Source organism: Triplophysa rosa, linkage group LG2 (assembly GCF_024868665.1).
Source record: "Triplophysa rosa linkage group LG2, Trosa_1v2, whole genome shotgun sequence".
NCBI lineage: Eukaryota > Metazoa > Chordata > Actinopteri > Cypriniformes > Nemacheilidae > Triplophysa > Triplophysa rosa.
Genome location: NC_079891.1, coordinates 24021118 through 24047816, shown reverse-complemented (window position 1 = coordinate 24047816; position 26699 = coordinate 24021118). Strand labels below are relative to the sequence as shown.

Below are 26699 nucleotides of genomic sequence, written 5' to 3'. Positions count from 1 at the left end.
ACGTACTTAATACTAAGGTGACAGCTAAAATTGAGGCACAAAATGTATTCCTATTGTCAGATAATCATATTATAGAAATAATTGGCAGATATCATTAGTTTCCTGTAGCAAAATATATACATAAGTACCTCTGTCATTTCCATAATTCACTTTAAACACGAACAATCACTTAATATGTTTGCGTTTTCATTGTAATGCATATATATGGACAAATAATAACAAGTTGCAGCCAGCGCAGATGTACGTCGGTCACCTCATCCAAGTCACTGTTTGGATGCTGTCTGTAAAACTAAGTGGGAGGGAAACCCGGCTCGAACAGCGACCCAGTTTGATGATGCGCGAAGTCACACAGCTACAAGTTGCGGGCTAACCTTAAACTAAGAGGCATACCCAATGAGCGCACTCGAGCACCTCCCCAAAATCTGATTAGTAGCTCTTGATGTTTACACATGACGTGTGCGCATAAATGCGACAGATGAGGAGAGCCGCTTCAGTATACAGGTAGAGGACAGGGATGGATCACAGACAGGCGGATTTCGCACTTTGTGGACGCGCAAAGGCAACATTGTAGCGTATCGTATCCTGGAATACTCTTACGTTCAAAACTATTTTTTCTCAATTCGCGATTTATACATCAAATAAGTCTCTGGTGCACCAAAACTGTTTTGCATATCGCGCGCAATCATGTTTTTGTTGCTAAGGTCAGTTCTTTTTGTTAATGTGTTTTACGTTCAATGGGAAATTGCTGGTTCAATGCAAAGTCAATTTTGCGCACCCGTCAGACTGGATCATCAGAGGCTTGGGAAGAGCATCTTATTCAGTGTTGAAGAGAACATGTTGCCACAAAGAGTTGTATTCAAAATAAGTGCATTTGAACAAGATTTTGTACTCGATTTGCAGTCGGACTCCAGCTTCCTTGCCCCAAGCTTCTCGTCACACACGGACGCAACTACACAGAATTCAGCACAGAGCGCAGATGTGAGCCGGTGTTTCTATGCCGGTGAGGTGAATTCCGATCCCATTTCCTATGCAGCTCTGAGTTTATGCAAAGGCTTGCAGGGCGCATTTGGCTATGATGGCTGGGAATATTTCATTAAGCCGGCTTCCAACGACACCGCCTCGGCAACCGATTGGGACAATATGGATGCGCATTTTATTAGCCGCAGGTCCAACGCCAATCTGAGTGGAAACTCCACGTCAAGATGCGGCGTGGACAGCGGCGTGACCAACAGCGTTGCCCAGTCTTTGGCAAAGTTTAGACACATGAAGGAACAACACATTAAGAATATGAGCATGTCAGTCCTGAAAAATCGCTCGAAAAGATTTGTCTCCATTCCGCGTTATGTTGAGACATTAGTGGTGGCCGATGAGTCAATGGCCAAATTCCACGGTGACGACCTTAAGCATTACGTGCTGACCTTAATGTCAGTGGCAGCAAGGCTTTACAAACACCCTACCATTCTCAACTCTATCAACATAGTGGTTGTCAAGTTTATGGTGATTAACGAGGAGGAGAAAGGACCCAAGGTTTCCGGGAACGCGGCGATGACCCTGCGTAATTTCTGCACCTGGCAAAAGAAGCTCAACAAGAACAATGACAAGCATCCGGAGTATTGGGATACGGCCATCCTATTCACAAAACAGGTAAGGGTAATCTATGCTTCGTCAACAGGGGGCAGTCCGCTAAGCAGCGCTACAACACACTGAATCCTTGAATGATCCTGCTAATAGAACTCCCAGTAATTATATCAAGATGTCCTGCAACATGAAACAAAACTGAACAACACACAGGGTGCTGCAATTTACTTAGCCAATAAGCAAAAGCAATTTAGACATGATTTATGATGACGTTGTAATCACCACTGTAGCTCACTTGGTAAAGCATTGCGCAAAGGTCATGGGTTTGATACCCAGGAAAGACCTACAAATTAAATGCATTTAAATGTATGAATGTAAATGTATTCTGATTAACATTTTTTTTGTATATGGACACACTCTGGTGGGTTCTTAATTTCACCCAAAAGCAATATATTCGGAACGGGATATGGGACTTATTTAAACTCTAAAAATGTGTTTTGTGTCTCACTAAGCAAAGGGCAGGCTTCAACAAGAGCAGCCTCCTCAGCTGACCTGCAGTCGCCACAGGGTTCCCATCATGTTTATTAGTGTTGTTAGGGTCATGGGTTAGGTCTGCCTTGGGGCTACTGCCCTCTGTTGGCATTGCAAGTAGGAATGCACATACTGAATCATAAGCAATGCAACAAATCTAGGGAAAATCTGCAATGAAATGCAAAGCACCAACATAAATGGATTGCTACCCCAATTGACTTTATAAATAATCATTTAAATGCAGGACTAGCATAACTTTAGATGACAGAGCATCGATAACTTTAATACAAGATCAGATGTGGATCAGATTAACTTTTGCAGGTCCTATCAGAATGGAAAACTTGAAGAGTGACATTTCAGATTTAAATGAACAGTTCACCCAACAATGACAATCCTGCCATTACTGACTCATCATCACATAGTTCCAAACCTCTGTGACTTTCTTCCATGCAACACATAAATGCGACAGATGAGGAGAGTCGTTTCAGTATACAGGTAGAGGACAGGGATGGATCACAGACCGGCGGATTTCGCACTTTGTGGACGCGCAAAGTAAAAGTTGTTTTCTATAAAGATAAACATATAAACATAAAGTTGTTTTATATATAATGAAATTTAATTGGCACAGGTCTTTCAAGTTGCAAAATAACAACAAAAAGCACCAAATGAAAGCAATAAAATGTGGCATTCATAAGCTACTTTTCAGGTTAACTAAAGCTATAAAATAATCTTTGCGTGGACAGATAAAATTAAAAGTCAGTATTTGTCACCAGACAAAAACTGAAAAGGAATTACATAAGGTAAGTAAATGATGACGTAATTGCCATTTTTAGGTAAACTGTTCCAATTAAACGCAAACAAGCAAACTTGTACAGTGATCAACTTTACTTTTGCTCCCCATCAATGGTATCTATAACCTTAACATTGTTCTGCCCTTATTTAACCCCATTGCCTTATTCAACATGCATCTATTAAAGGACTGACAGATGAAATAAATTATGGGAGCCCCCGAGCATCGTTTCCATTTATTTCAGCACTCAGTGTTATCAGCTGTTGATCAAAGACAATAGCCAGGGCAATACCGAGGAGCGGTTATAAATAATGCCTGGTATTCAGGACTCGGTCATTCCCACATAAACTCCTACATTACACATACAAACTCATTCCTAAGCCATCATCTGTTTCTCAGAAACACCCCAAAACTATTGCCAGCTGCAAACATGCCAGATGAGCATGTTTGTATCTAATCTGCTGCAGTTACACATGACCTGAGCTGACCATGCAGACCAGTTATGTCTGCACGGTCTGGATGACATAGGCCAGCTGTAGTGAATCATTCTGCAGGGAGTTCATGTTTTATTGTTTCGTCTCCAAAGGGAACTGATGAAGCATTTTAGCAAGAGAGCACAGTTACTCCCTACATTCTTCCAATCATTGTTCATTACTCCCTGAAGACAGAGAAAGAGATTGTGGAGTTTCTCCATGGCCTTGAATGAGTCAAGAGGAGGTGGAGATGGGTTATAGTTGTACATGTGCTAACCTACATAAAAACGTCTTAGACTAGATAAAATATGCAAGTCAGTGTAAATCACGAAAAGGATGAATGAAATAACAAGCAGGATATACTGCACACAGGGAGAAACATTACCAAACATTTATCTTCAAATCCAAGTGGCATTTGCCAAAATTGGTTTGGAGAGTAAATAACACAGTTACCTGCCAGCTGGCCAGTAAATTAGAAACTGCAACATGATACATAATTTATATCAAACTAAAAGTATGATCAATTGACTTCAATAAAAACAAGAAAACGTCTTTTACCTTGGTCGAAATGTCTCTATCCAACGCATATTTTAAAATCAAGCACAATACAGTCTTATGGTTGGCTAGAAATATTTCTGGCCAGTAAATTAGGTAAAAAATTGTTTTGGACCCTGGATGATTTAATAGAGGCGTGTGGACATAGCTGTCATTAAAATTATGTTATAGAAAGGTTTTTATTATCGTGTGGAGGGTGTTGTCAGATCCCAAGAGAATTTTGAAATTAGGACAATAAACCAGGAGAATTATCCATCAACCTCTTCCACATTCATGTGATAACATACACATCCCACTTAATCCGTTTCGTTTAGCAAGCCAATGAATACAAAAGTTAAAGGGGATTACTTACAGGACGCTGGGAGATACACTAATGGGAAGTTTCTCAGAGAGCTTCCCCTAACTGCACTTCCAGCTGGGAGCGATCTGATTCTTTCCCCCAATTTCTCATCCCACACCCTTCTGTTTCCCATTACTGGTATTTAATGAGAGAAAAGCTGAAGGTGGTGAAGAGACACAAAAGGGAAAAATAGAGAGAGGAACCCCGCATGTCATGGCCCACCTGCTGCAAAGCGCCGATCCCAGCTGAAGCCTATGGAATGTTTAATTCCAAACGAAACCACATATCTTTCCATTTGGAAAGTTCTGCTGTGACCTCACCAAGTCATTTTCTGTTAAATGATGAAGAGACACCAAATTCAACACTGGATATTGTGGGTATTTATTATATCATCTCTATAATATAATCATAAGTACGGCAACAAAATTTTGAATCATTTCCAGTCATGCAGGTTTAAACGAATATTAACAATGAAGGAAGTGCAAATAGCCCATTGTTTCACAGAGGTTTCAAAAAGATTATAGCATGGCTATAGACCACTTTGGAAAACGTAAGCAACGCATATCCAGTGCAGGTCCAGAAGAACTTCCTGTTTCAGTTTTTTAACACTACACAGTCGTTTGAACATACATCCAACAGAACATTTATAACTAAATCAAAATGTTAAACGAATATATTAAAGATTGAATTGTATATGTAAGATGTTTCTGCACCAGTGTTTACATCTTGCGAAGTTGTCTATACTTCTATTCACGACAGCTTCGCTAATGCAATATGCCTTTTTCACACTTTCACACTGTTCAATTTACTATAACGTTACAGTCTATCCACACTGTGCTGTTTCAGGCATCTAGTACAAACACAAGTAACAACCTAAACACCACCACAAACATTAAGAAGCTCATAAAAAGTAAAGATAAGATTACTGTAGCTGATAAGGCTTTCTTTCCTTTTTGTCCTACAAGAAAACCTTTCCCCAGCATCATTAAAGTTCAGTGCTCTCACCAGTTTCCATTTTATAGCCATTTAAGAAAGCGAGTATGCTTTTCTTTAATAATTTACATTTTAATAGCTCCACTTTATGGTTTGTTGTTTCCATTATGTTGCATATTTTGAATAATCAAGTTGTTTTAAACTTGTGGTTCTATATGATACAATTATTTACCCTCACCATTCGGTGCCCCTCGCCACCGAGCGCTGTAATTTATTTTTATTTGCCGATTATAGCAACAACTGGTTTGAGATTACTCAGTAATTGGTATGAAACAATAATTATTTAAAAAATAATTTCTAGTAAATATGCAACGTTTCTGCAGTGCATCAGGGCCCCCTGCTGATTTGGGGCCTTGGACAAATACCCGGTAGGCCCATGCGAGAATCCATCCATGAATATAATCTGCTATGTAAAGAAGTTGTTAAGAAGGAAGAGCCAATTACAATTACAGCCCCGTGGGGAAATCTTTATACCCTTTAAATCAGCTAGTGCCATAACATTGTTAAATCCTGCAAGTTTGAGAATCTGTTCCAAATAATTAGAGGAACTATATGAGCTCCCCTGAAGGTGTGTTGTCTTTGTTCTGCCCTGAACAAGATGATGTAAATTAATCTACTTTACATCGTAATGTTTGCCTTTTATGTGCTTCTGCAATGCACACTGCCCTCACTTTTTAGAGACATTGTTTATTCCAGATTGTAAATAGTTCTGTTTACCTTATTACTTGATGTTTCGGTGCAATGTAGTGCCTTGTTAATTGATAACGGATCCCTGAGTTCTTATGTAATTTGGTTAGTTGGTAACAGCAAGCTTGTTGAAATCCTCGATTCAGCAGTCCATCAAAGAGCACCATCTAAAGGCGTAGTGTCATTTTTAACGTTAGCAGAGGAATTAGAGGAATGAAATAGAGGATTCGAATTCATGGTGGGCTCTGCATTAGGTCACATACATCAATTTGTATGAAAATGCCACATTAACAACAGTTCTAAGTACAGAATGGTTTATCTTTTGCAAATTAGTTTTTAATCAAATGCTTAAATGAACTAAATACTTAAATTAGGTAGATTATTAACAGTGTTCCTGTAAAAAAAGCCAAAACAAATGTTTAAAATATATGGTTGTCAAGCAATTCAGAAACGTTATGCCTTATAATAGAATGCACCTATAATTTTAAAATTTAAGAAATGGCTTATCCAGGCAGTCTGAATGATTCATTTTATAACAGGGTAAATAACAAAATGTGTAAAGTAACACAGTGGAATAGTAATACCAGCAGATATAGTTTTGAATGCTGGCAGTGCATCCAAAAAGGCATCGGCATGGAATGTGATCGGTTAATCACAATCCATGCTCACCTAATGCTTAAAGTGATAGTTCACCCAAAAATGAAGATTCTGTCATCATTCATCACTCTCTTGAAAATTTTAAACTTGTAAGACTTTCTTTTGCAGAACACAAAAGAAAATATTTTGAAAGGTATTGGTAATGAACAACGGTGTTACCCACTCATTTCTATTGTATAGACACAAAACCAATGCAAATTAATGGGTACCGCCATTGTTTAGTTACCAACATTGACTGTCCCCATAAGCTTGTTTTTTAAATTTATTGTCGTTCATGGTTCATTACTAACACTACAGTTCCTGAGTGGCAATACCTATAATTCCGTACAGTTCTGTCATGACAACTCTCGGAGGGTTTGGCATGGTAGTGTACATGACGTATAAATGTATTTGGTCTTGTCGGAAAAGATCTGCTATGCTGCTGCGGCGGCGCAAGTACAGAGACTTGCTACTGCCAATACATCCACAGCATGCTGCTGTGTGCATATAAGGAATGCTGCTGCTGCGCATATAACATATGAATAAACCCCCATAGTTTACGTGATCACTTTGTAGCAGATCTATACAAGTGGAGCTGGGGAAGGAGGAGGGTTTCTGAAATGCGCGTGCTGCTACAACAAACTCTAGCCAATATTTAAACGTAGAGCAGCAAGCTCATTGGCTGCTGATACGGAGGGAACCAATCAACTTCACCGGGTAGTAATTATTATGTCAGATTGGTTTAGACTTTAAGACTGCGCCATCTAGAGTTTCATGCCAGAACTTACTCTGTCATTTATTCTGCATGGATAGTGTTAGTTCATCATATATAGTAAAACAACGGTATCTATAGAAAATGTGAAGTATAAGGTGAGAGCAAGTGAAAAAAGAAAAAAGAGAATGGGTGAGTGAGCACATGAGAGAGAGGAGTGCACATATGGAACAGTTTGGATTTTGTAAAGGCATAATAGAAGTCGTATGTTTACGACGTTGGATGCCAATTGGGTCAACACTGCTTGTGGAGAGTGTGGGTAAATCCCCAACCCCTGATCTTTATCCACAGTTTTGGTATGAATAAAGAGATTTCTGACCAAACAGAGGAGATGATTGAAGAGAAACAATGGACAGATAACAATGGCTTAGAGGACACTGGGCTCATTATTTATGGAATCGCTGAGGGCGCTGGTTTACAGTATAGCCTAAGTTACATTAAGCCTCAAAAAGTCAGATTCGTCTACCTGGCAAATAAAGAGAGCTTAGAACTCCGTAGAACCCCATTTTTACAAAATCATGTCATCGGACACAAGGAGTCCAAAGTAACATAATGTGCATAATGTTACCAGTATTTACATGCATGCGCTGTGAGCATTTTTGCATTGAACATTGATTTTAAATTTAAATTTCTTGCCTGCTCTAGTGGCCAGTAATAGTTGGTAAATGTGTCAAAAAATGTACAAAGACTTTATTCAACTATGCATTGCACATACAGAGTGCATATATATGGTTAAACTTAACTGTTTTAAGAATTTGCCCTCAATCCCTGTTTGTGATGTGTACTATGACCAAAGTGATAACCTAAATACCACAGTTATGATGCTTGAGTGTCTCGGTAATCAGCTGCCTTTGTGACGCACTGTCAAACTAATGATTGGAAAATCTTCGTGGACAAAATCCAGCATGATTTAGAGAGAGACCAAGTTTCAGTTTTACATCAATAATCTTTCTCATAGATCATAATCACAGATCATGAAACAGACAAAAAGTCACAAAATGATGACTAAAGAATCCAAATTTTGACAGCGATCTTTTTTTAGAAAGGACAGAGACTTGTCATGATGATCCCTGTGATTTAGCAGCTGGTCTCACATAAAAACAAGAGATGAGGATGTGACAACTATAGGTCAAATGGTTAAGGTCCGTGCTTATCAACGAAGTATTTTTAATCATACATACAGTACTGTACAGTTCAAATAGTTGACACGGTTTGAGCTTTCATCAGCAGTCATAGATTTGTAAAAACATTTCGGACTGAAGGTGTTTAAAGGAGTTTTACTGTTATATAAACGTTTTCTCTCCTAAAAGTGGAAAAAATTGTTCCCTTTAATTGTGTCATGACCAGAAAGATGTTTTCAGGTCTTTTTTTGGGATTCGCTAGACGAGGGTGTTGCACCATGGGATATGGTCGACAAGCAAACCTACTATTATGATGTTGAGTCAGAAGAGCTCGACAGACATTTCGGGCAGATCTATTTTAAACTGTGTGGTGAAAAAATATAGGTCAGCTGGAAATTCTTTCGAATTGAAAGGCCACAAGGTACACCAATAAGTAACTCATTTAATGCCAGGAATTAGAGATATTTTGGGCATTTGAAAAATGTCCGCTTCAATCAAAATTCAATTTTCATTTTCAGGGTAAATATCTATGTTCCTGAAGGTGCTTTTGGAATGGCAAATAGAGTGCGTTTTTAATACACCTTAAACACAGCTTTACATTCAGTGTCCGTGATTGAAGCCTTTCAAACATCAACTTCAATCATTTGACTGATAACACTTAGTTTTAGACTTGGGCCTATTGTTTATTTAAGACATTTATTTAAGACTAAGGGTGTGAAATATTAAAAAAGTCCTCTTAACCACACTTTGGTTAAGAGTGGTTAAGCTAAATGAAGGAAACCTCAATTTGTACCCATGTCAAATTACACAGCAGCCTCATCTCGAATCTACAAAAGGCAAATTAAAGGGTGATGACAATTTGTTTGTCTTTTACTGATTTAGGACCTGTGTGGAGCCTCAACCTGTGACACGCTGGGTATGGCAGACGTAGGCACCATGTGTGACCCCAAGAGAAGCTGCTCTGTGATTGAAGATGATGGGTTGCCATCAGCCTTCACTACTGCCCATGAGCTTGGTAAGTGTAAACAGATGTACAGTTCAGAGCATACAGCCGGGTTCTGGAGGTAAAAAACTTTGATATTGATTTTTAACATCAATATAGCATACAACATAAAGATTTCAAGACAGACCTGTTATCATTTTGTTTTGAGAAATCCCCTAAACTAAATGTTCACCAATGCATCTTAATATCTGGGACTAGAGCCAATAGTTTCTGCTTACAAAATCCACTGGAAGAACTCCAGAATATTGTCTGAAAGATTAAGGATATTCAGTTTAAATGACCTCTTAAACATAATAATTTCTCAGACATTTCTTTAGGATTTTGTGGAACCATTGAGGAAAGCTAAGCTTTACTGAAGTGGCTTAATTCCATGTGGGAAGCCTCAGAGGCGGTTTTGGTAAAGTTTCCCCTCAAGGCCAGGGAGGAAATGTGGAGAGCTTTTGGACGGATTGCAAAAGTTGTTCAATATAAATGTGGCCTGACTGCTGACAGGAAAATGTGACCAAAACTATTGGAATTGTGAAATAAAAGTCTAAAATCCGAATTCACATTTGCATAAAATTTCAAGAGATGGTTCATTTACATTAGCATTCAGTGCTGACACGCATCACATTTCTTCTTTTCCATGTCCTGTGTTTTCATCTTTTCTACTGCTCTTCTCCTCGACAGGACATGTCTTCAATATGCCCCACGATAATGTTAAGGCATGTGAGGAGGTGTTCGGCAAGCTGGAGGACAATCACATGATGTCTCCCACTTTGATCCGAATCAATCGCACCAGTCCCTGGTCCCCATGCAGTGCTGCCATTATCACTGACTACTTGGACAGTGGACACGGTAAGTCAAAGGAAGCCACATGGGAACAGCTGGGGTGTGTGTATGTGTGTGTGCTCAGAGTGATGGTTAAACCTGGGTTTAGCATGTCGGTGTTGATGCTTTCTGAAAGTGTCTCTTAAAAGAAACAGTTATCCCAAGGTCAGCTAGCAGCTTGCAACAATTCGGTGATCTAAAACTTTATTGAAACAGTGCTGTGACTGACGTAACTGGGGCTGACGTAACAGGGACTGAAGTGTTTTTGTGAAGTTTTACAGTGAGGTCTTACAGTGCTGTTATTTGCATTTTGTGGAGTAAGACATATGTATATATATTTTTTAATATGTGCATATACATAATCTAGGGCAAATATTTAATGTCAACACTGCTTAGTTTGTGAAGTGAACAGTTGGAGCACTTAGATAAAGTAATGCATTTTTGCATAATTAAAAAAGATATAAATGGGACACAAAGGGAAAATTAATTGTGTTAATTAATGTGTTTTATGGGTGTACAGTATACACAAAAATGTATTTAGAAATTGAAAAAATATCCAGGCATTCTATGAAACATCAGAATCAAGATACAAAATATACATGTACATAAAAAATAACAAGGTAAGACAAGTATTTGGACACTTTATGAAACTATGAATTGTGTACAAAGTTATTGTGATGAACTTCACCTGTTTTAACTTCTTACATCCAATAAAATCACTGTTTGGATAAATGTTTTTGCTAAAATGACTAAGAAAAGTTAAGTTCATTTTGAGAAAAGCTCTTGTATCATTTATTTGCAGATGCAACTTGGTTTGAATAATATGTTATCTAATGCAATTAAATTTTCAGTGAATAAATTAAGTAGTTGTAAGTGTAGTTTTAGTCTCCAAATACTTTTGGTGCCTTGTTTTTTATACAAAACTGTAAAGTTTCATACATGTGTAGCATAATGTTCTATCATTACCTGTCATCTCTGCAGGTGACTGTCTGCTAGATCAACCTCAGAAACCTTTAGCTCTGCCAGATGTGCTCCCCGGCGCATCATACAGTCTAGAGCGGCAGTGCGAGCTTGCGTTCGGAGCTGGTTCGAAGCCTTGCCCCTTCATGCAGGCACCATGTCAGCGCTTATGGTGCACGGGGAAGACCCGTGGGCAGCTGGTGTGCCAGACGAGACACTTTCCATGGGCAGACGGGACCAGCTGTGGGGACGGACAGCTTTGTATGCGGGGCACGTGTATAGAGAAACAAGAAATGCCTAAAACTAAGGTAATGCATGTACTGTAGGTGAACATATTAGCGTTTAAGTGGTCACATGCACTGGTTACCCCCAAATATTAGTTATAAACGGAGTCATACTTTCACATGCACTGTGTTTCAGAAAAGTTTAACAACCAGTTTGTTAACACAGTGGCCCCTTTAAAGGAGTCCACATTGCAATGTGATAAATATCATGTGACCACAACAAAGATTTGACATAAGGATGGCAACCTGTTAAACGTACTTCTCTCGACCTGTTGCACTGGTTTATTTGCCTTGTTGCTTAGCAATTCTGCACATAAGTTGTGTACATCTTTGTAGTGGTCACGTGGAGTTTAGAGGTAAAACAGAGTACACTGTGAAGGTCAAGGGAGTGACATACCTCTCTTTTTCTTTCTCCTAGGTGGATGGCAGATGGGGTAAATGGGGACCTTTCGGAACTTGTTCCAGATCTTGTGGAGGTGGTGTACAGCTGTCAAAACGAGAGTGTATTAACCCAGTTCCAGTTAATGGTGGAAAATACTGCCAGGGAGTGAGAGTTAAATATCGGTCCTGCAACCTCAATCCATGCCCTGACACAGGTATTAAAACCCTTTTAATAATGTTATACACTAACAACAGGTAGCAGAAATATAACTTCTGATTTGTATTACATGTGTGACCATTTGTAACCATCTGCCTCACTTTTGTCTGTAGGCAAGAGCTATCGTGAGGAGCAGTGTGAAGCTTATAATGGCTTCAGTCTGAACACTAACCGGCTGACCCCATCTGTGGTGTGGGTGCCCAAATATTCTGGCGTGTCCGCCAAAGATATGTGCAAGCTGATCTGCAGGGCAAATGGAACAGGCTACTTCTACGTCCTCGCCCCAAAGGTGAGCGATAAAAATGTTAATACGCAATTTCCACAAAACGGGTACAAAACTCATTTTAAAAACAAATGGTCAGTGAAAAGAATGTGATGATAAAACATTAAGCATCAATTTTGGGAGTTCAAACTAAATACAGTATTATGCATACTGTTTTATTTTCTATAAAGTTTTCACAGAACTTCACAGATGCAACTGTTACATCATGGCACCAGAAAACATCAGAGATATGTTCATAAGACTGCCATGTTGGTAAAATAACAAAACAATACCAGAGATTGTACAGTAATTCAGAAAGTGCTGTTGTTCATTTGAAGGTGCACATCATCCAAAACAAGCTGTCAACAGATAGGGAGGGGACAGAAATAGCTTAGTAGCAGACATACTACGTAGACTCATATGTTACGCTTTTGGCTGGAACACCTACGCACTCATATTGATATGGTTAAAATCAGACCGCATTGCAAAGCTGTGCTGAAACCAAGCGACTTCTGTGGATGTACAGTACTTGCTGTATATGACTTGTGTGTCTTCATTTAACATCTATATTTACAATAGATTACGAATAAGAAACATGATTCGTTTAATCATAATCATTAGACATTATGCAATGTTTGTTTTTGGTCAAATATAATTATTTTGTCATGTTGTCACCATACAACAAGGTCACTACAGAGGTTAGCTATTCAAAAAGTCATTGCTCACGTATGCATGGGTTTTCATGGCATAGCTGCACATCAACCATTACCGGACACTAGTGCATCATCCTATACACACTGGCACCACATGTCCAAGTGAAAAAATGTTTTAAATCTGGCCTGAGGTTTTCATAATTTATGCAAGCTAAATTATAGGTTGCTTTTCTGTGCTTTTCATAGGTTGTGGATGGAACACCATGTTCTCCTGACTCCTCATCTGTCTGTGTGCAAGGCAAATGCATCAAGGCAGGTTGTGATGGAAAACTGGGCTCCAACAAGAAGTTTGACAAGTGTGGTATATGTGGAGGAGATAACAAGAACTGCAAGAAGGTGTCAGGCCTTTTCACTAAGCCCATGTGAGTGATCTTGATGCACTATGCTGTACAACAACACATACCTGTCCAATAGAACCCAGACATAATTTAAAATCATGCAAATCTTCAAAATCACCCACTGTACATCATTACAAAGCTGCTTTTGATTATGATGAAATAGTTTGGTCACACTTCAGTATAGGGGCAATTCTCGCTATTAACAAACCAATCACTACGACTTTTTCCTCAAAAAACTCTTAATTTGTTGCTCATTAATAGTTACTGAGGTAGTTGTTAGGTTTAGGTATTGGGTAGGATTAGGGATGTAGAGTATGGTCATGCAGAATAATAATGCCAATAATAGGCATGCTAATTACAACTACTTAATAGTGAGAAATAAGTGTTACCAATAGTTTTTATTAGTAATGTTTTTTTTGTCACATACTGGCCTATTTACACACTAAAGAAGAATCATTCTGACTCATTTTTCTGACCTTTCTTTTCTCAGCCATGGCTACAACTTTGTGGTCATGCTTCCTGTGGGAGCCGCTAACATCGACATCAGACAGCGTGGCTATAAAGGAATTCTGAGTGACGACAACTACCTTGCTGTGAAGAACAGCCAGAGCAAGTACCTGCTCAATGGAAACTACGTGGTTTCGGCCATGGAGAAAGACATTCTCGTAAAAGGGAGCTTGCTCCGCTACAGTGGAACCATTGGTTCCTCTGAGACAGTTCAGGCGGTTAAGCCTCTGGGTGAGGCCCTGGTCATTGAGGTGTTGTCGGTGGGCCAGATGACACCTCCACGTATTCGCTATTCCTTCTTCCTGCCACGGGAGAGCAAAGAAAACAAGGTGCAAAAGAAGGAGGAAAGGGCACGTGCGGAAAACAGCGTCCTTAGGGAAGAGGGAGAAATCGATAAAGTTGGAAAAGAGCTAGACCTCCTCAAGGACAACATCTCACCGCTTTACGGCAAAGAAAGCTTACCGTCACCGGCGAAGTGGGTGGCTGGAGGGTGGGATGTGTGCTCTGTTACTTGTGGAAACGGACTCCAGAAGAGACTGATGCAATGTCTTAAAGGGGATGGTGGGCCTGGGCTTGACTGTGACCCTGACCAAAAGCCCAGCACCATTCGGGTATGCGGAGATCCTTGCCCCATGTGGGAGGTGGGCGACTGGTCCCCCTGCTCCAAGACCTGTGGGAAGGGGTTCAAACGGCGCTTGCTTCTTTGTTCAACAAGTACAGGAAAACTGCTGCCCAGGGAGCAATGCTCAGGCAAGAAGAAACCGCAGGAGCTGGACTTCTGTTCACTGACTCCTTGTAAATAATCCTTACCTCCATAAATGGACCTTACATTGTGTCACATTAAATATTCAACTGAGGAAAGATCAAAAAAGAGGCTATATAGTTTATGCTTTCTGAAAGAGAGAAAGATAAAACTGTAGCAAACACTTGCAAATGAAAGTCATGAGACAGACAACAGTTCAACTGCCTTGAACACGATTGCAAAGAGTTTTCTACCTCTAACTGTAGCCAAATTGTTGAATAAGACTTCAAAATCATCCGGATGAGACCAAATTTATAAGCATGGCATTTACGTCAACAGGTGCTACTTAAGTATGGTCAAAACAACATAAAAATATGCATAATGTTTTCAATGCTGTTCACAACAATCCCACACTGCACAAATCCATTGCTTTTGATTGAATTTTACACAAGTGTAAAGGTACTTTTTGTGTGAGAGCTATTGATGTGTGAAGTGATCTTCAATGAATGCTTGCAGTGGAGCCCAACCCAAACACTGATGTCCTCCATCTGGGTTAACAGAAACATTCCACAGGGTATATAATAAACTAGCTCGGAAAATGCCCATGTACTGCATGGAACTGGCTGCAACTCTTAAAAGCACAGAGAGCAGCAATGGCGTCTTGGGAAAATCATCTGGGGAGCGATTAGTCATATTCAGAACCTCCACAGAGGTTAATATTTGTAAATTGTTTACTAAATAGGTTTTTTACACATTTTGCTGTACTTCAAAACCAACTACATGCAAGCAGCTCTCTCCTTTCACATACATAAGGTTTTAGTGCAAGCGCAATCTCCATATCAACAAACAGACCTAAATATTAACATTTTTTGCAACGCACAACAAGTAGAGCGAGGAAGCAGGAAGCATGCTTTACATCTCACAGTTAAATGAAGTCATCGGTCTAGTATTGTGATTGGAAGTCGTCTCAGCCAAGCACAGCTATTTTCCATCATGCCCTTTCATGCAATCCAACGATCCATCTTTACCACTGCAATATGATGTGCAGTAGCTCAGAAGGGGCCATTTTTACAAAGTGCAGACCAGAGAAATATTTTTGCCTTAAGAGATATATTAGCCCCTTAAAATGAAACGGCAAGAAGACAGTTTTGTGTATACAAGGTCTGTGTCTTATCATTATGCGCGTTAGCATGTATGCCTTTTGCCGTTAGATTTTTCACATGTCCATTCATCTCCCCAAAGTCCCCACTGTTATTTAGCTCAGCATACCCAGTTTTTCTGGTCAGCATATGTCTCGCTGTCAGGCACGTTTTATACTGCCAAAAACATTCCCTTCTCGTCCAATTTTAAAAAAGGAGTCCCCCTTTTGTGCTGTTGTTGTAATGCTGTTCACCAACATGTACTCCTTCACTTCTCTACCACTGAGCCAGAGGTGCAGCTGCTATAATCATGCCCTGTCTGGTACAGTTGCCATTTTAACTAAGTTATTTTTGCTATTATAATGAATTTATAAGAACTGGTGGCTGGTGGCAGACGGTTATACAGTGTCCCGCCCTGCGCTTTAGTGGCGAGATTTTTTTCTTTGTAGACAGTCCCTGAAACACACGAAACATTTTCCATTTGTGATTGAGGTTCTTCAGAGTGACCATATCGTCCATCTAAAAGATGGTTTCTGTATTACTTTAATGCATATTTTTCTTTTGCGCTTTTGTACAGCAAAAGATTTCATTGTCCTGCATGGGCTTGTATACCATGTATACATCCATCTGGCTGTGCACAAGTCATGTAAATACCTATTATGTCTTGTTACACATAAATATATTTTTTCCTTGTCAATGCTTTAAGGTATTTATTCCTAATAAAACATTTAGAATTATTTTGTTGTACAGTTTGCATCCTTTCTTTAGTTAATTGTTGATAATTGTGTCAAATTGGTTCTATGGCCTTATCCAGACAACATGACCGTCTGCATGCAGGAATAAAAACACTGAAATATCTTTGAACTCCCGAGACAGGGATAGGAGAGAATAATGGAAAAAAGAGGTAATATTTCAAGCAGTAGAATGTAACAGCTGCAAGCTCGTCGTCTCAGGCCTTTTAAGGCAATCTGACCTCAATCACTGAGGAGTATATAACTTTGAGAATCGTGTCAGCGCTGTGCATTGTGGGTATTGAGACAGACTGGGGTTATTACATCAAGCAGAAAGCATTGTTACAGTATGTCAGTGGCCAAAACAGTGATTTTAAATGACCTAAATAAGACCAGCATGGGCTATAAAACAAGACTGAATAATAATGAAAACTTAAAAAAAAAATCTGTAGTGCAGTGTTTGCATTGGAGTGTTTCCCAGTTTGTTCTGGCGAGATTATACAAGACATGCATTTAACCCATTGAGAGCCCTGACTAAGTATTTGTGTTACTGTATATGTTTAACAAGGCAAAATGAAAAGGACATGTGTGCATCTTCACCATTTACTGTCTCTAAGAACAGGTTATAGAGGGATGGCAAGGCTGGAGAATACTGTTTTATTCTACATCTCTGTTACTATAGGCACCCTCATAACCATCCATCTGCTTCCTGACCATATGGACAGACAAGAAAAGGAAATACAGGTATGGGCTTGCCAATACAACACTATCCCAATATCCTGTCTGAAACCACTGACCCATAAACCTTTGAACTCTTTCTTTCAGGATCTGATATTGGAGAGAGAGGAGAATGAGAAACAGTTGGGAGAGGTTCTCTGTAAAACTGATGGTACATACTGTAATTCTTTTTATTGGAAACTTGTTTTCCTATTAATGGCCGTGACAAAAACCACAACCCAAATTATTTGGCAGAGATGTACAAACTCAGGAGATTCTGCACTAGAACCACCAGATACAACAACAACTTTTCTCAAACCATCAAGACTTCCCAACACTGAAATGCAATCATTCATCTGACACGTTTTATCCAAAGTGACTTAGAAATGAAGAAAAGCATTTTAACTTATCCTACAGGAGCCAATAATATTAGCAGTGCCACAATAACGCAATCTAGTAACACAGTTCTAGTATGTGAAATAAGGAAGAAACTGTTTCTTCTGCATTGGCATTTTATACTGTGTGGATGTTTTCATTTATTTCACAAATACCATGAAAATAAGCTGTTAGTTTGTCTCAATACATTTTGCTTGTAAAAAAGGTCCCATATAGTGGTGAGACATATTGCTTATCCAACCAAGTATCAAGAGTATGGCATTTCATTTGAGTATGGGTCCTTACAGATGCAAAATATTGTTTACACAAATTTACTGTAAAAACAATATTTAGCTCCTTTTCACACTTTGTAGGGAACAGCAATTATCCGACTTGAGAGGTTTTGAGCTTTGGAGCATTATCAATGTTGAGAAGTCCATATTATAAATCTTCAGATGTGTGTTACAAACTTTCCCACGTAACTGAACAATTAGTTAGACAGAAAAGTTTTGCTAAACATCAATGTCATTGACAATTTGCATGAATTCTGAAGGTTATTGTAACGGTTTCCTTTTCCTCTGAAGTTACTAATACATTAGAGCTCTGCAAGAGATCAAGGATGAGCAATGCTTTTAGATGGCTTTTACAGTAAGTCATATTGGTCTCAAATGACTGTAATTGGCTCTCTCAAATGTCAGACTGTCGGTGATCTCATATACTTTCTCCAAGCAGAAGTTAATACTTCACTGTCCTTGATGCCTGTTTATTTTCTATTTTTCTATCACTCGGGTGGTCTGTTTGAACGTCCTTTTAAAACATGGCCACTGACTAATTTGAATTACTATTAAGAGCTTAAATTCTGCACCACTGACATCAGAACTATATTAAAATTACACATTTTATTACATTTATGATTTTATTTCATAACAATGTTATTCCTGATGTGAAATGTGTGATTGAGAAGTAATTTTGACAAACTGTTTTTTCTCTTCACGCATTTAAAAGCTGGACTTGAATGCCTGTTACCTTCAGTATAGAAAAGAGACTGCAAGATGAATTGCTATTATTAAGATGGCCACAAAGGTATTGCACACTGATGATTGATGACATCATACTGCAGCCTCAGACTTTGCTAATATGAAGTCTACAAAAAAATGATTTTTTGTTAGTTTCATTTTAAACAAAGAGTGACAGTCAGTAAAGTATTGCAATGCAACAAATACAAGAGCAAGTGGCACAACGATGAGATGGAAAACAGTGAGAGAAATAACAACATTAGAGCAAAAACAGAAATCACCATGAAAACCATCTAACAAGTTTAACACTAGACAAAGGACTGGAACAAACACTGGGCTATATATACACACGCTAATCAGGCTAGGCAAAACACAGGTGCTAACAATTACGACACCAAACAGGAAAACCAGCACAAGAGACATGATAAATAAAAAGTCATAAACCCAGGCAAAGTGACCCCTAATAACTGACTTAAATCCAGAGGTGTAAAGAGTACCTGAAAACCATACTTAAGTAAAAGTACAGATACCTTGCAGTGAAAATTACTCCATTACAAGTTACAAGTCACCAATTCCAAAACGACTTGAGTAAAAGTCTTTGAGTATCTGATTTTAACAGTACTTGAGTATTTTACTCATACTGAATGTAGGCTCAAAGCAGCACTAGTCCTCAACACTTAAGAGACACATCAGTGAAAAACTAGAAACAGTTGATTTGTGAGGTGAGCAATCGCATTTATTTTCTTAAATCATAATAAGACTGAACACCTCAAAATTGCAACAAATCATGGTCGACACCATAACCTACGTCATTACAAACACCCTAAGTCTCATTTAAGCTCAAGTGCTCATAAGTAAGCCAAAGTCCTTCAAAAAGGTCTCTTCAATATAACAGATAAATAAAATAATGTTAAGTAGAATTAAAAAGTCAAAGCCTTTTTGCACTGGACATGCTGGTTTGGGCCTCATCGCCAGCTGCAGTCATGTCCTCATTTCACATACACTGTTAGCCCTTACCTGCCATTTCTACAGTAATATACTGTATTGGCAACACTGTTGCCTGCTAGTTACTGTAGGTGTTTTACAGTAAACTACTGCAATGGCTGTTTGAAGATACATTTATAAAGAATCTATTAACGCACTTAAGTCACACAGTCTTAGATGAACAAGTGTAAATAACAGATGAACACAATAAATCTGTCAAGATTTCACCAGAGGAGAATTAAACACAAACATCAATAACATCTTCACATATTACAGACACCACTTTCACTTTATTTCTGTCATCTGTGTAAGATCTTATTGAGATTTAACTCTAGTTCATAGTGGTTCAATTATGTTTTAAGTCACCATTATGGCGATCAGTGTTTGCTTTGGTTGGACTCTTTGACTTTCTTGTAGCTTTAAAATGTACACTTATACAATAACACTGAAAGGGACTTTACAGGAACCGCAACTTTATGTTTGCTTAGTAACTGAAGATACATCTGAAAGAATTCAATCATTAAATAATAATAATATAGCATTTAAGATTTATTAAGATATGTTTGGTAAAGTGATTACATGTTATAATGGAAAGATCTCTGTCAGAAAATCTTTCTTTGCAATTGAGACACAGTTAGACACTTGACATACAAACCTCATCAATGGTGACAAACAATCATGAATGAGTTTTGTACTATGTACCCAGCATGCATTGCAGCATGAAGCTGTTCAGTTGATTGTCACCATTGTTGAGATTCATATGTGAATTGTTCATTTCTCTGTGTCCGACTCATTCTATAGGTTAATATTTTGTCTATATAGTGTGAGAGCACTTTTGAAAATTGAAATACTATACATTCTTTTTACTGGTTTACATCACTTCATGGCAATAGTCCCACCACATGGTCAAATTTTGAGCAAACATGTTTAGAGCACATTTAGGAAGAGTTAGTTTTAAAAATAAGAGCTTTTGTAGATGTGTGACCTACAGCAACTAGCTGGCAACAGTGTTGCCAATATATTACTGTAGAAATAGCGGGTAAGGGCTAACCGTGTATAAACCGCCAGCGATTGACATCTACCTGATACTGCACTCATATTCATATAAAGAAGCCATGTTGACAAGTTTTTGTAAGTTATGGCAAAATCCACAAGATTGTAGTACCTTCAATGCCCTGTGAATGGCAATATTAATTATAAGATAGGTGTCATGCAAAATGTAATGTGTAACTGCATTAGTCATTACAAATGTAGTGGAGTAAAGAGTACATATACTTGTTCAAAAATGTAGTTAAGTAGAGAGTAAAAGTTGCTAATATCTTTAATACTCAGTACAACTACAAAGTAGCCAAAAAGATACTTAAGTAAAGTAACTAAGTACATTTACTCCAATACTTTACACCACTGCTTAAATCTCAGATGGCATATGTGGATAAAATGGAGATTGTAACTTAGAGAAACCTATTTTGCTTTACAAAAATTTCCACTACAAAAACCTAAAGCATCCCTTATTTCATCTACAAAAATTTGGCAACCTGACCAACAATTAAATCAGATACGTTACAGAAGATTTTTTACAGAGAGACAGCAGATCAGGTTGAAACTTGAGCACCATGCAACTGGGAGATAAGGAAATGGCAGAATTCCAGTAAGACAGGAACCAGGAAAAAAATGGGAGCTGACCGAAACACAAAAGGGGTGGCAGAAACTGGTGGCATGATGGGGGCATTGGGGGAGCTTGAGTATCCAGTTGGTGTTGGCACAAAGTCTGGTCTAAAAACAAGGTCTTTATGCAGAGCAAGAGTTCAGTTTCGGAGATGACAAATGAAAGTTCAAACTTGAAGGAGGGGAAGAAGAGTTTACAAGAGCGGACTCAGGGGGATGACAGCAGCTGTTGCCTTTGGCATGGACTTGGGGTCATTGGCAGATGTGTTTGCTGGCTCAGGTCAGACATGGACTGAGATTCTGTAACAGAATTCTGGGGCCGCCATGACTGGGTCAAATGCCCGCGCTGCCAAGGTTTTCTCCCTCTTCTACCTACACAGCTCAGCTGTCCTTGGCTTGCTCACCAATGGGATTTGTAAAGCACTATTTTCTTTCTCCAAGCTCCTTGGAAATGATATACAATGTAAAAAACCTTACACACTTGCATTTTTCAATACTTCACAGTTTAGAAACTCCTTATAAAGTCAGCTGATTATTGACTGTTGATTATTGAACTGTGAATCAATTTGTCTGTGTTTTAATCCTAGAATTTATTCCATGACTTTCACTTTTAAAACTTTATTTAAATGTTTTTTTTATTCTTTATTTATAATTTCTCACAAAAAGAAAGAGAAAACTTGAATATTGGCAGTATTGTAAAGATGTTTATCTTTAGCACAGTTCTGCCGAAAATTCTGTAAATTCAGGCAGAATTTATAATCACCGCTTTTCATGCTGCACTGAGATGATGAATACTAAGACTACATCAGAAGAGTACATCGGATGTAAAACTAGATATAACAACACCATACACCTAAAAGATTGATTTCAACTTCTCATCAGAGGACTTTTTCGCCATGGCCGCCTTCGGCTTGCTCAGATGGTTTATGCAGAAAAGCTGCTTATTTAGTAAAACAACATGTATTTGGAAAAGCATAGAAAAAACGTACATTTACGCATTTGGCAGACGCTTTTATCCAAAGCGACATACATTGCATTATCCTATACATTTATACATAGGTATGTGCAATCCCCTGGGATCGAACCCACAACCTTGCATTGTTAACTCAATGCTTTTAACACTGAACTATCTGTTCTTTGAAGGTCTTGCCACAATTACATTAAAAAGTGTGAGAGCTTTCAAAACATATCAACCGTGTTTACTGTGGAAAAACAAATAAAGACAATTTAAGTGTATGTGTGTGTGTCTTTCTGTGTGTGAGAGCGAGTAAGAAACAGTGATATATTGTAAACGCTTATTTGAATGGCTAACAGAGTTAAACAAAACCGCCATGTTTTAGATTCAGTAAAACGAATGTGATGAAAATGACTTTTCATAGAATGCCCCAAAGAAAATTCAAGTTTCAAAATGTTTTGAGGTGCTTTCCTGTCAATCATTTTGACCAACTAAAGGGATATCCTACTTCAACCAAAAATAAAAAATTTGTCATGAATTATTCGCCCAGTTGTTCCAAACCTGTTGAACACAAAAAATATTTGGAAAAACTTTATCAACTGACATTTCTAGGACATCATTGACTTCCATAGGAAGACAAAAATTAAAATTGTAGTCAAAGGTGCCCTAGTGGCGAACCTTCAGGCCCTCTAGGCCCGTAGTGATGACCTAAACTTTCGTAAAAAATAATATTTATAAACTTGAAAATATTATTTTCAATAAAAGTCGGTTTATTTTCCCTATTAGATATGTTTGACTTCCTGGATTGATGCAGACTCTATCCACGTGAGATTTCCAAGTCTCACGAGAGTAATTCAAAATCACGGAGCCTGCGCATGCTGCAAGAAGTTGAACGCGAGCTTATGTCGGGGGACTTCAATTAGCATACTGCTGACAGTGCAGTAAATCAATGGGAGAGATTAATTTTGAATGACAGGAAAACTGACCAATCATGTCATCTTTCTAAATGGGCGCGCTTATTTTTTTACTTTAGATGTATCTGGGGGGTTGTTCACCAGCAGTCTCGTAAGCCTAAGTATACTTAGCGGAAGAAGCACCTGACGTTGGTTCGTCAACTGCCATAAAACTTCAAAACAAGAAGAAATGCAGAAAACATCATTCAAAACAACATGTGGATGAACTTCGTTATCAAGTCTCGGGAAAAAAGAGAAAAGCTGATAAACGTTGTTCAAAACAACAGGAGGAAGACTTTGTTATCAAATTTATTAGGCCGCCATGCCTCAATTCATTCTGGTTGCAGACGTGCACATTTATGTTGCATAGCTTTATTTGAGATGATTTTGAATAAAATCATCAAATTGAAATAAATATTAAATTTAATATATTGTGTATATTTGCTGTTATGCTGCATAACAGTGACATTTTATCAGATAAATGGTATATTTACTACGGTCAGTTCCATATGTTTAGTTCACTGTAACGTTACCAGTTTAATATTAAGATTTATTATAATCATAGTTTATTCGCTGTTGAATCTTTGTTTACTGTCTGCTAGTGTAGTCACCGTTTTCCTTTGCTGAGAGCGTTCTCATGGGGTGTCGCTTTTTAAACTGGCATCGTGTACGTTAGTCTGTGTTGGTTTTATGATCAGACTGGGAGGCAGTGTCTGTCGTGTGTGTGCAACCCGTTCCATTATTCCATTGAAGAGCACATATACGCGGCACGCCGATCATAATGCATACAGTATGTGTAATAATGATCATAAAACCTAAAAGTGTCAGTTTGTTGTCAAAAGCCGCTCTTTTACCACAACTGTTTTTTATTTAACTAACACTATAATATCTAACAGTGTAAAACTAAGTTGACATTTGGGGCCCAACTGATTTTATGAGTGACACATTGAGGTTATGCACTATTGCCCGCATGCTCCATCTCTGATTAGATGAATATTATAATTATAAACAGGATATGTTATGTGGTAAAAAAGGAAAAGAAAAAACAATCCAAATTATTAGCAAGGTTCATATGGATCACAGAATTGGTCGAATAATAACAAGCGTAAACAAAGTGAATGTGAATGAGGTGTGACTCCAGCTGGATCTCACATGCTCCTCGAGTAAAGAGCCAAGCGCTGACGACATTTCGCAGAACTCTAGAAACTAGACCAAAACATTCAAATTATACCATTTCACCAGAGAGCTGACTTCAGATCAGAAGAGAAATATCCTTAAGTCATCCAAACATATCCATAACATCTATGTCCCTGTGCCCAGTGTTTCTGTGGTTAAAATATTTGCATTTGTTTATGGACTTGCTGAAAGAAAAGTGAGCTAATAATCTGTTCTTCTCTATACGTTCATTTGAGCTCTGGGTTGCGGCTCATTTCTTGGCTTTCTTGATTTGAGAGCAATTGGGTTCGGGCCATGTCGATCGGCCTGCCAGACCTCGGATTCTGGCTTCACTGCTCACCATGCAGTACATCTTAAGGAAAGTGTTCATAAGAGAGAGATGATGAAGTCATACCTCTGTGCTATAAATCCCTACAAGCAGAGCTCTCTGCAGGAGCGAGCTTCATAACAATCTGACACAGTTGGGGGATTCCTGCTTTCTCAATTTCTCTCAGATGGAAAACTGGATTTTAAACACAATCGTGCAGTTTTCATTTCAAGTCTCAGTTAAGCAGATTTATGGCAACAACCAGCTAGACTTAATGAACTTGGGCCTGGGGACATGCACTAGCAAAGATAATAATTTCTTTACACAGATTAAATGACTGATGAAGGTTTTAAGATTTAAAACAGGATTATAACATATTTAGATTATAACAGACAATGAAAGAATGAGACAGATTATATAAAATATGGAAAAAACTAGAAAAAGAGATACATGTGACAAACAAAATATCACTGGTGTCCTTATGAAACCTTGTATATCTTTATATTCCATGACTTTTATTTTTTTACATCACAATTTTTAGACACCCTTTGTGTTTGTCACCGGGATTTGGAAATATTTTACTGTGGCGAGCAGAGCAACTACGCAACCCCGGAAATACACATACACTGCTCCGGGTGTACGTGTGTTCACCACTTGCTGTGCGTGTGTTCAATACTCTCTGGATGGGTTAAATGCAGAGGTCACATTTCGGGTATGGGTCACCATATCTGACTAATAGGTCACTTTCACTTCACACTTTTTAAATGGGCCGGGGACCCACAGGTAGCAAAGTACCAAAAGCACACAGATACGCAGTGGCTGAGACAGGTATCAGACAACGATAGAAGATTTCATACAATTTATTCAAAACACATTCAATATAAAATACAAAACTAGTCTTTAATATGTAGCAGTTAAAAGGGATATATCCAGCATAAAACACCACATACCCTCACGCAAACACACACTTTCACCACTTCAGAATTGGGGAAATCATCCTGCCCATTTAATAACTCAGCAACCACTCATGCTCTCTCACAACACAGCACCAACACCCCCGTTGTGAACACTGCAGACCGACAACCGTACCACCCCAAACACAGAGGATCCTGGCTAATACTGATCCTCCAATTCTGAAAAGAAAAGAAAACACAAGCACACAAACATATACACGTTTCAATTTGGGGACTGTCGAGACTGTCGATAACACTTATCAAGTACTGCCAAGGAAAACCAATTATCGTCCCTTAATGGCAACCCACACTAGCCGGTGCCCATAGACTTGGCATCACCGAATGACCCTATAAGGGACAATCAAGTAGTTTATAATCAACATACAAAAAGAAACAACAGGTTCAAACAAATAAATTCAAAAGAAAACAAAATAACAAAAATAGGTACGATAACATACAGTAGCAGTGACAAACGCGTAACTCGTTGCCACGGTAATTACCCCACTTCAAGTCCTCAGGTCAACAGACGTTTGACACAACTAGTTTTAAATGCATCACCATCGGGCGGAAACATGCTACTGTTCCGATCATCAAGAGGGTCCTTGTTCACTGAAATGAGATGGTCAATTGACTGGATGAGTGTTACACACAAAGCTGGAACAAATACGTCATCCGGTATATGGCAGAAGAGTGGTCAAACAGATCAACGTGAAGAGAAACGAAAGCATCCGACCTGTCCGGAAGCACTCCGGTTCAGGCATCCACATGCAGGTAATAGTAGTTTATATTGCTCAAACAAGAGATCACAACACCCAAATAGCGCCTATAAAGCCTGCTGCAACACCTCCAGGCCCCCTCCGAGTCACTGTTGAAACATAAAAGACTTTCGACTTAAGAGAGAAATTACCTTTTCATTAACCCATGCGTGAAATGAGTAACACACCCGCTGATAATGACCACCCAACGCGCTCGACGCATATAAGTTAAAGTCTCAAGGTAAACAGTCATCCAATGTGTCTGCATTTACTCCTCAGC

At 38.6% G+C, this 26699-nt stretch overlaps 1 protein-coding gene and 1 long non-coding RNA gene across 4 annotated transcripts in view; one reads left to right on the top strand and one right to left on the bottom strand.

The window, feature by feature from the left end:
* The first annotated feature begins 491 nt into the window (after positions 1-491).
* On the top strand, positions 492-16587 carry adamts15a (ADAM metallopeptidase with thrombospondin type 1 motif, 15a). Its single transcript, XM_057329027.1, has 8 exons — positions 492-1644; positions 9359-9491; positions 10149-10316; positions 11271-11557; positions 11952-12129; positions 12245-12420; positions 13293-13468; positions 13935-16587. Exons 1-8 carry the CDS (start codon positions 685-687, stop codon positions 14752-14754), a joined length of 2898 nt encoding a protein of 965 aa, XP_057185010.1. The 5' UTR covers positions 492-684; the 3' UTR covers positions 14755-16587.
* Positions 11398-26699, bottom strand: part of LOC130551427 (uncharacterized) — a 61212-nt gene continuing 45910 nt past the window's right edge. For 2 of the 3 annotated variants that reach the window (XR_008962593.1, XR_008962592.1), the window contains exon 5: positions 25393-26529. This is a non-coding gene — a long non-coding RNA (uncharacterized LOC130551427). Of the gene's footprint in view, positions 11491-11930; positions 12021-25392; positions 26530-26699 lie in introns of those variants that run through there. The other variant, XR_008962594.1, reaches the window with a different exon arrangement.

Excerpts from the sequence above, each read along its gene's own strand:
- adamts15a (XM_057329027.1), top strand. The coding sequence starts at position 685 with ATGTTTTTGTTGCTAAGGTCAGTTCTTTTTGTTAATGTGTTTTACGTT. Across the intron at positions 9,492-10,148 it reads CACTACTGCCCATGAGCTTG|GACATGTCTTCAATATGCCC; the intron begins GTAAGTGTAAAC and ends TCTCCTCGACAG. Across the intron at positions 11,558-11,951 it reads AAGAAATGCCTAAAACTAAG|GTGGATGGCAGATGGGGTAA; the intron begins GTAATGCATGTA and ends TCTTTCTCCTAG.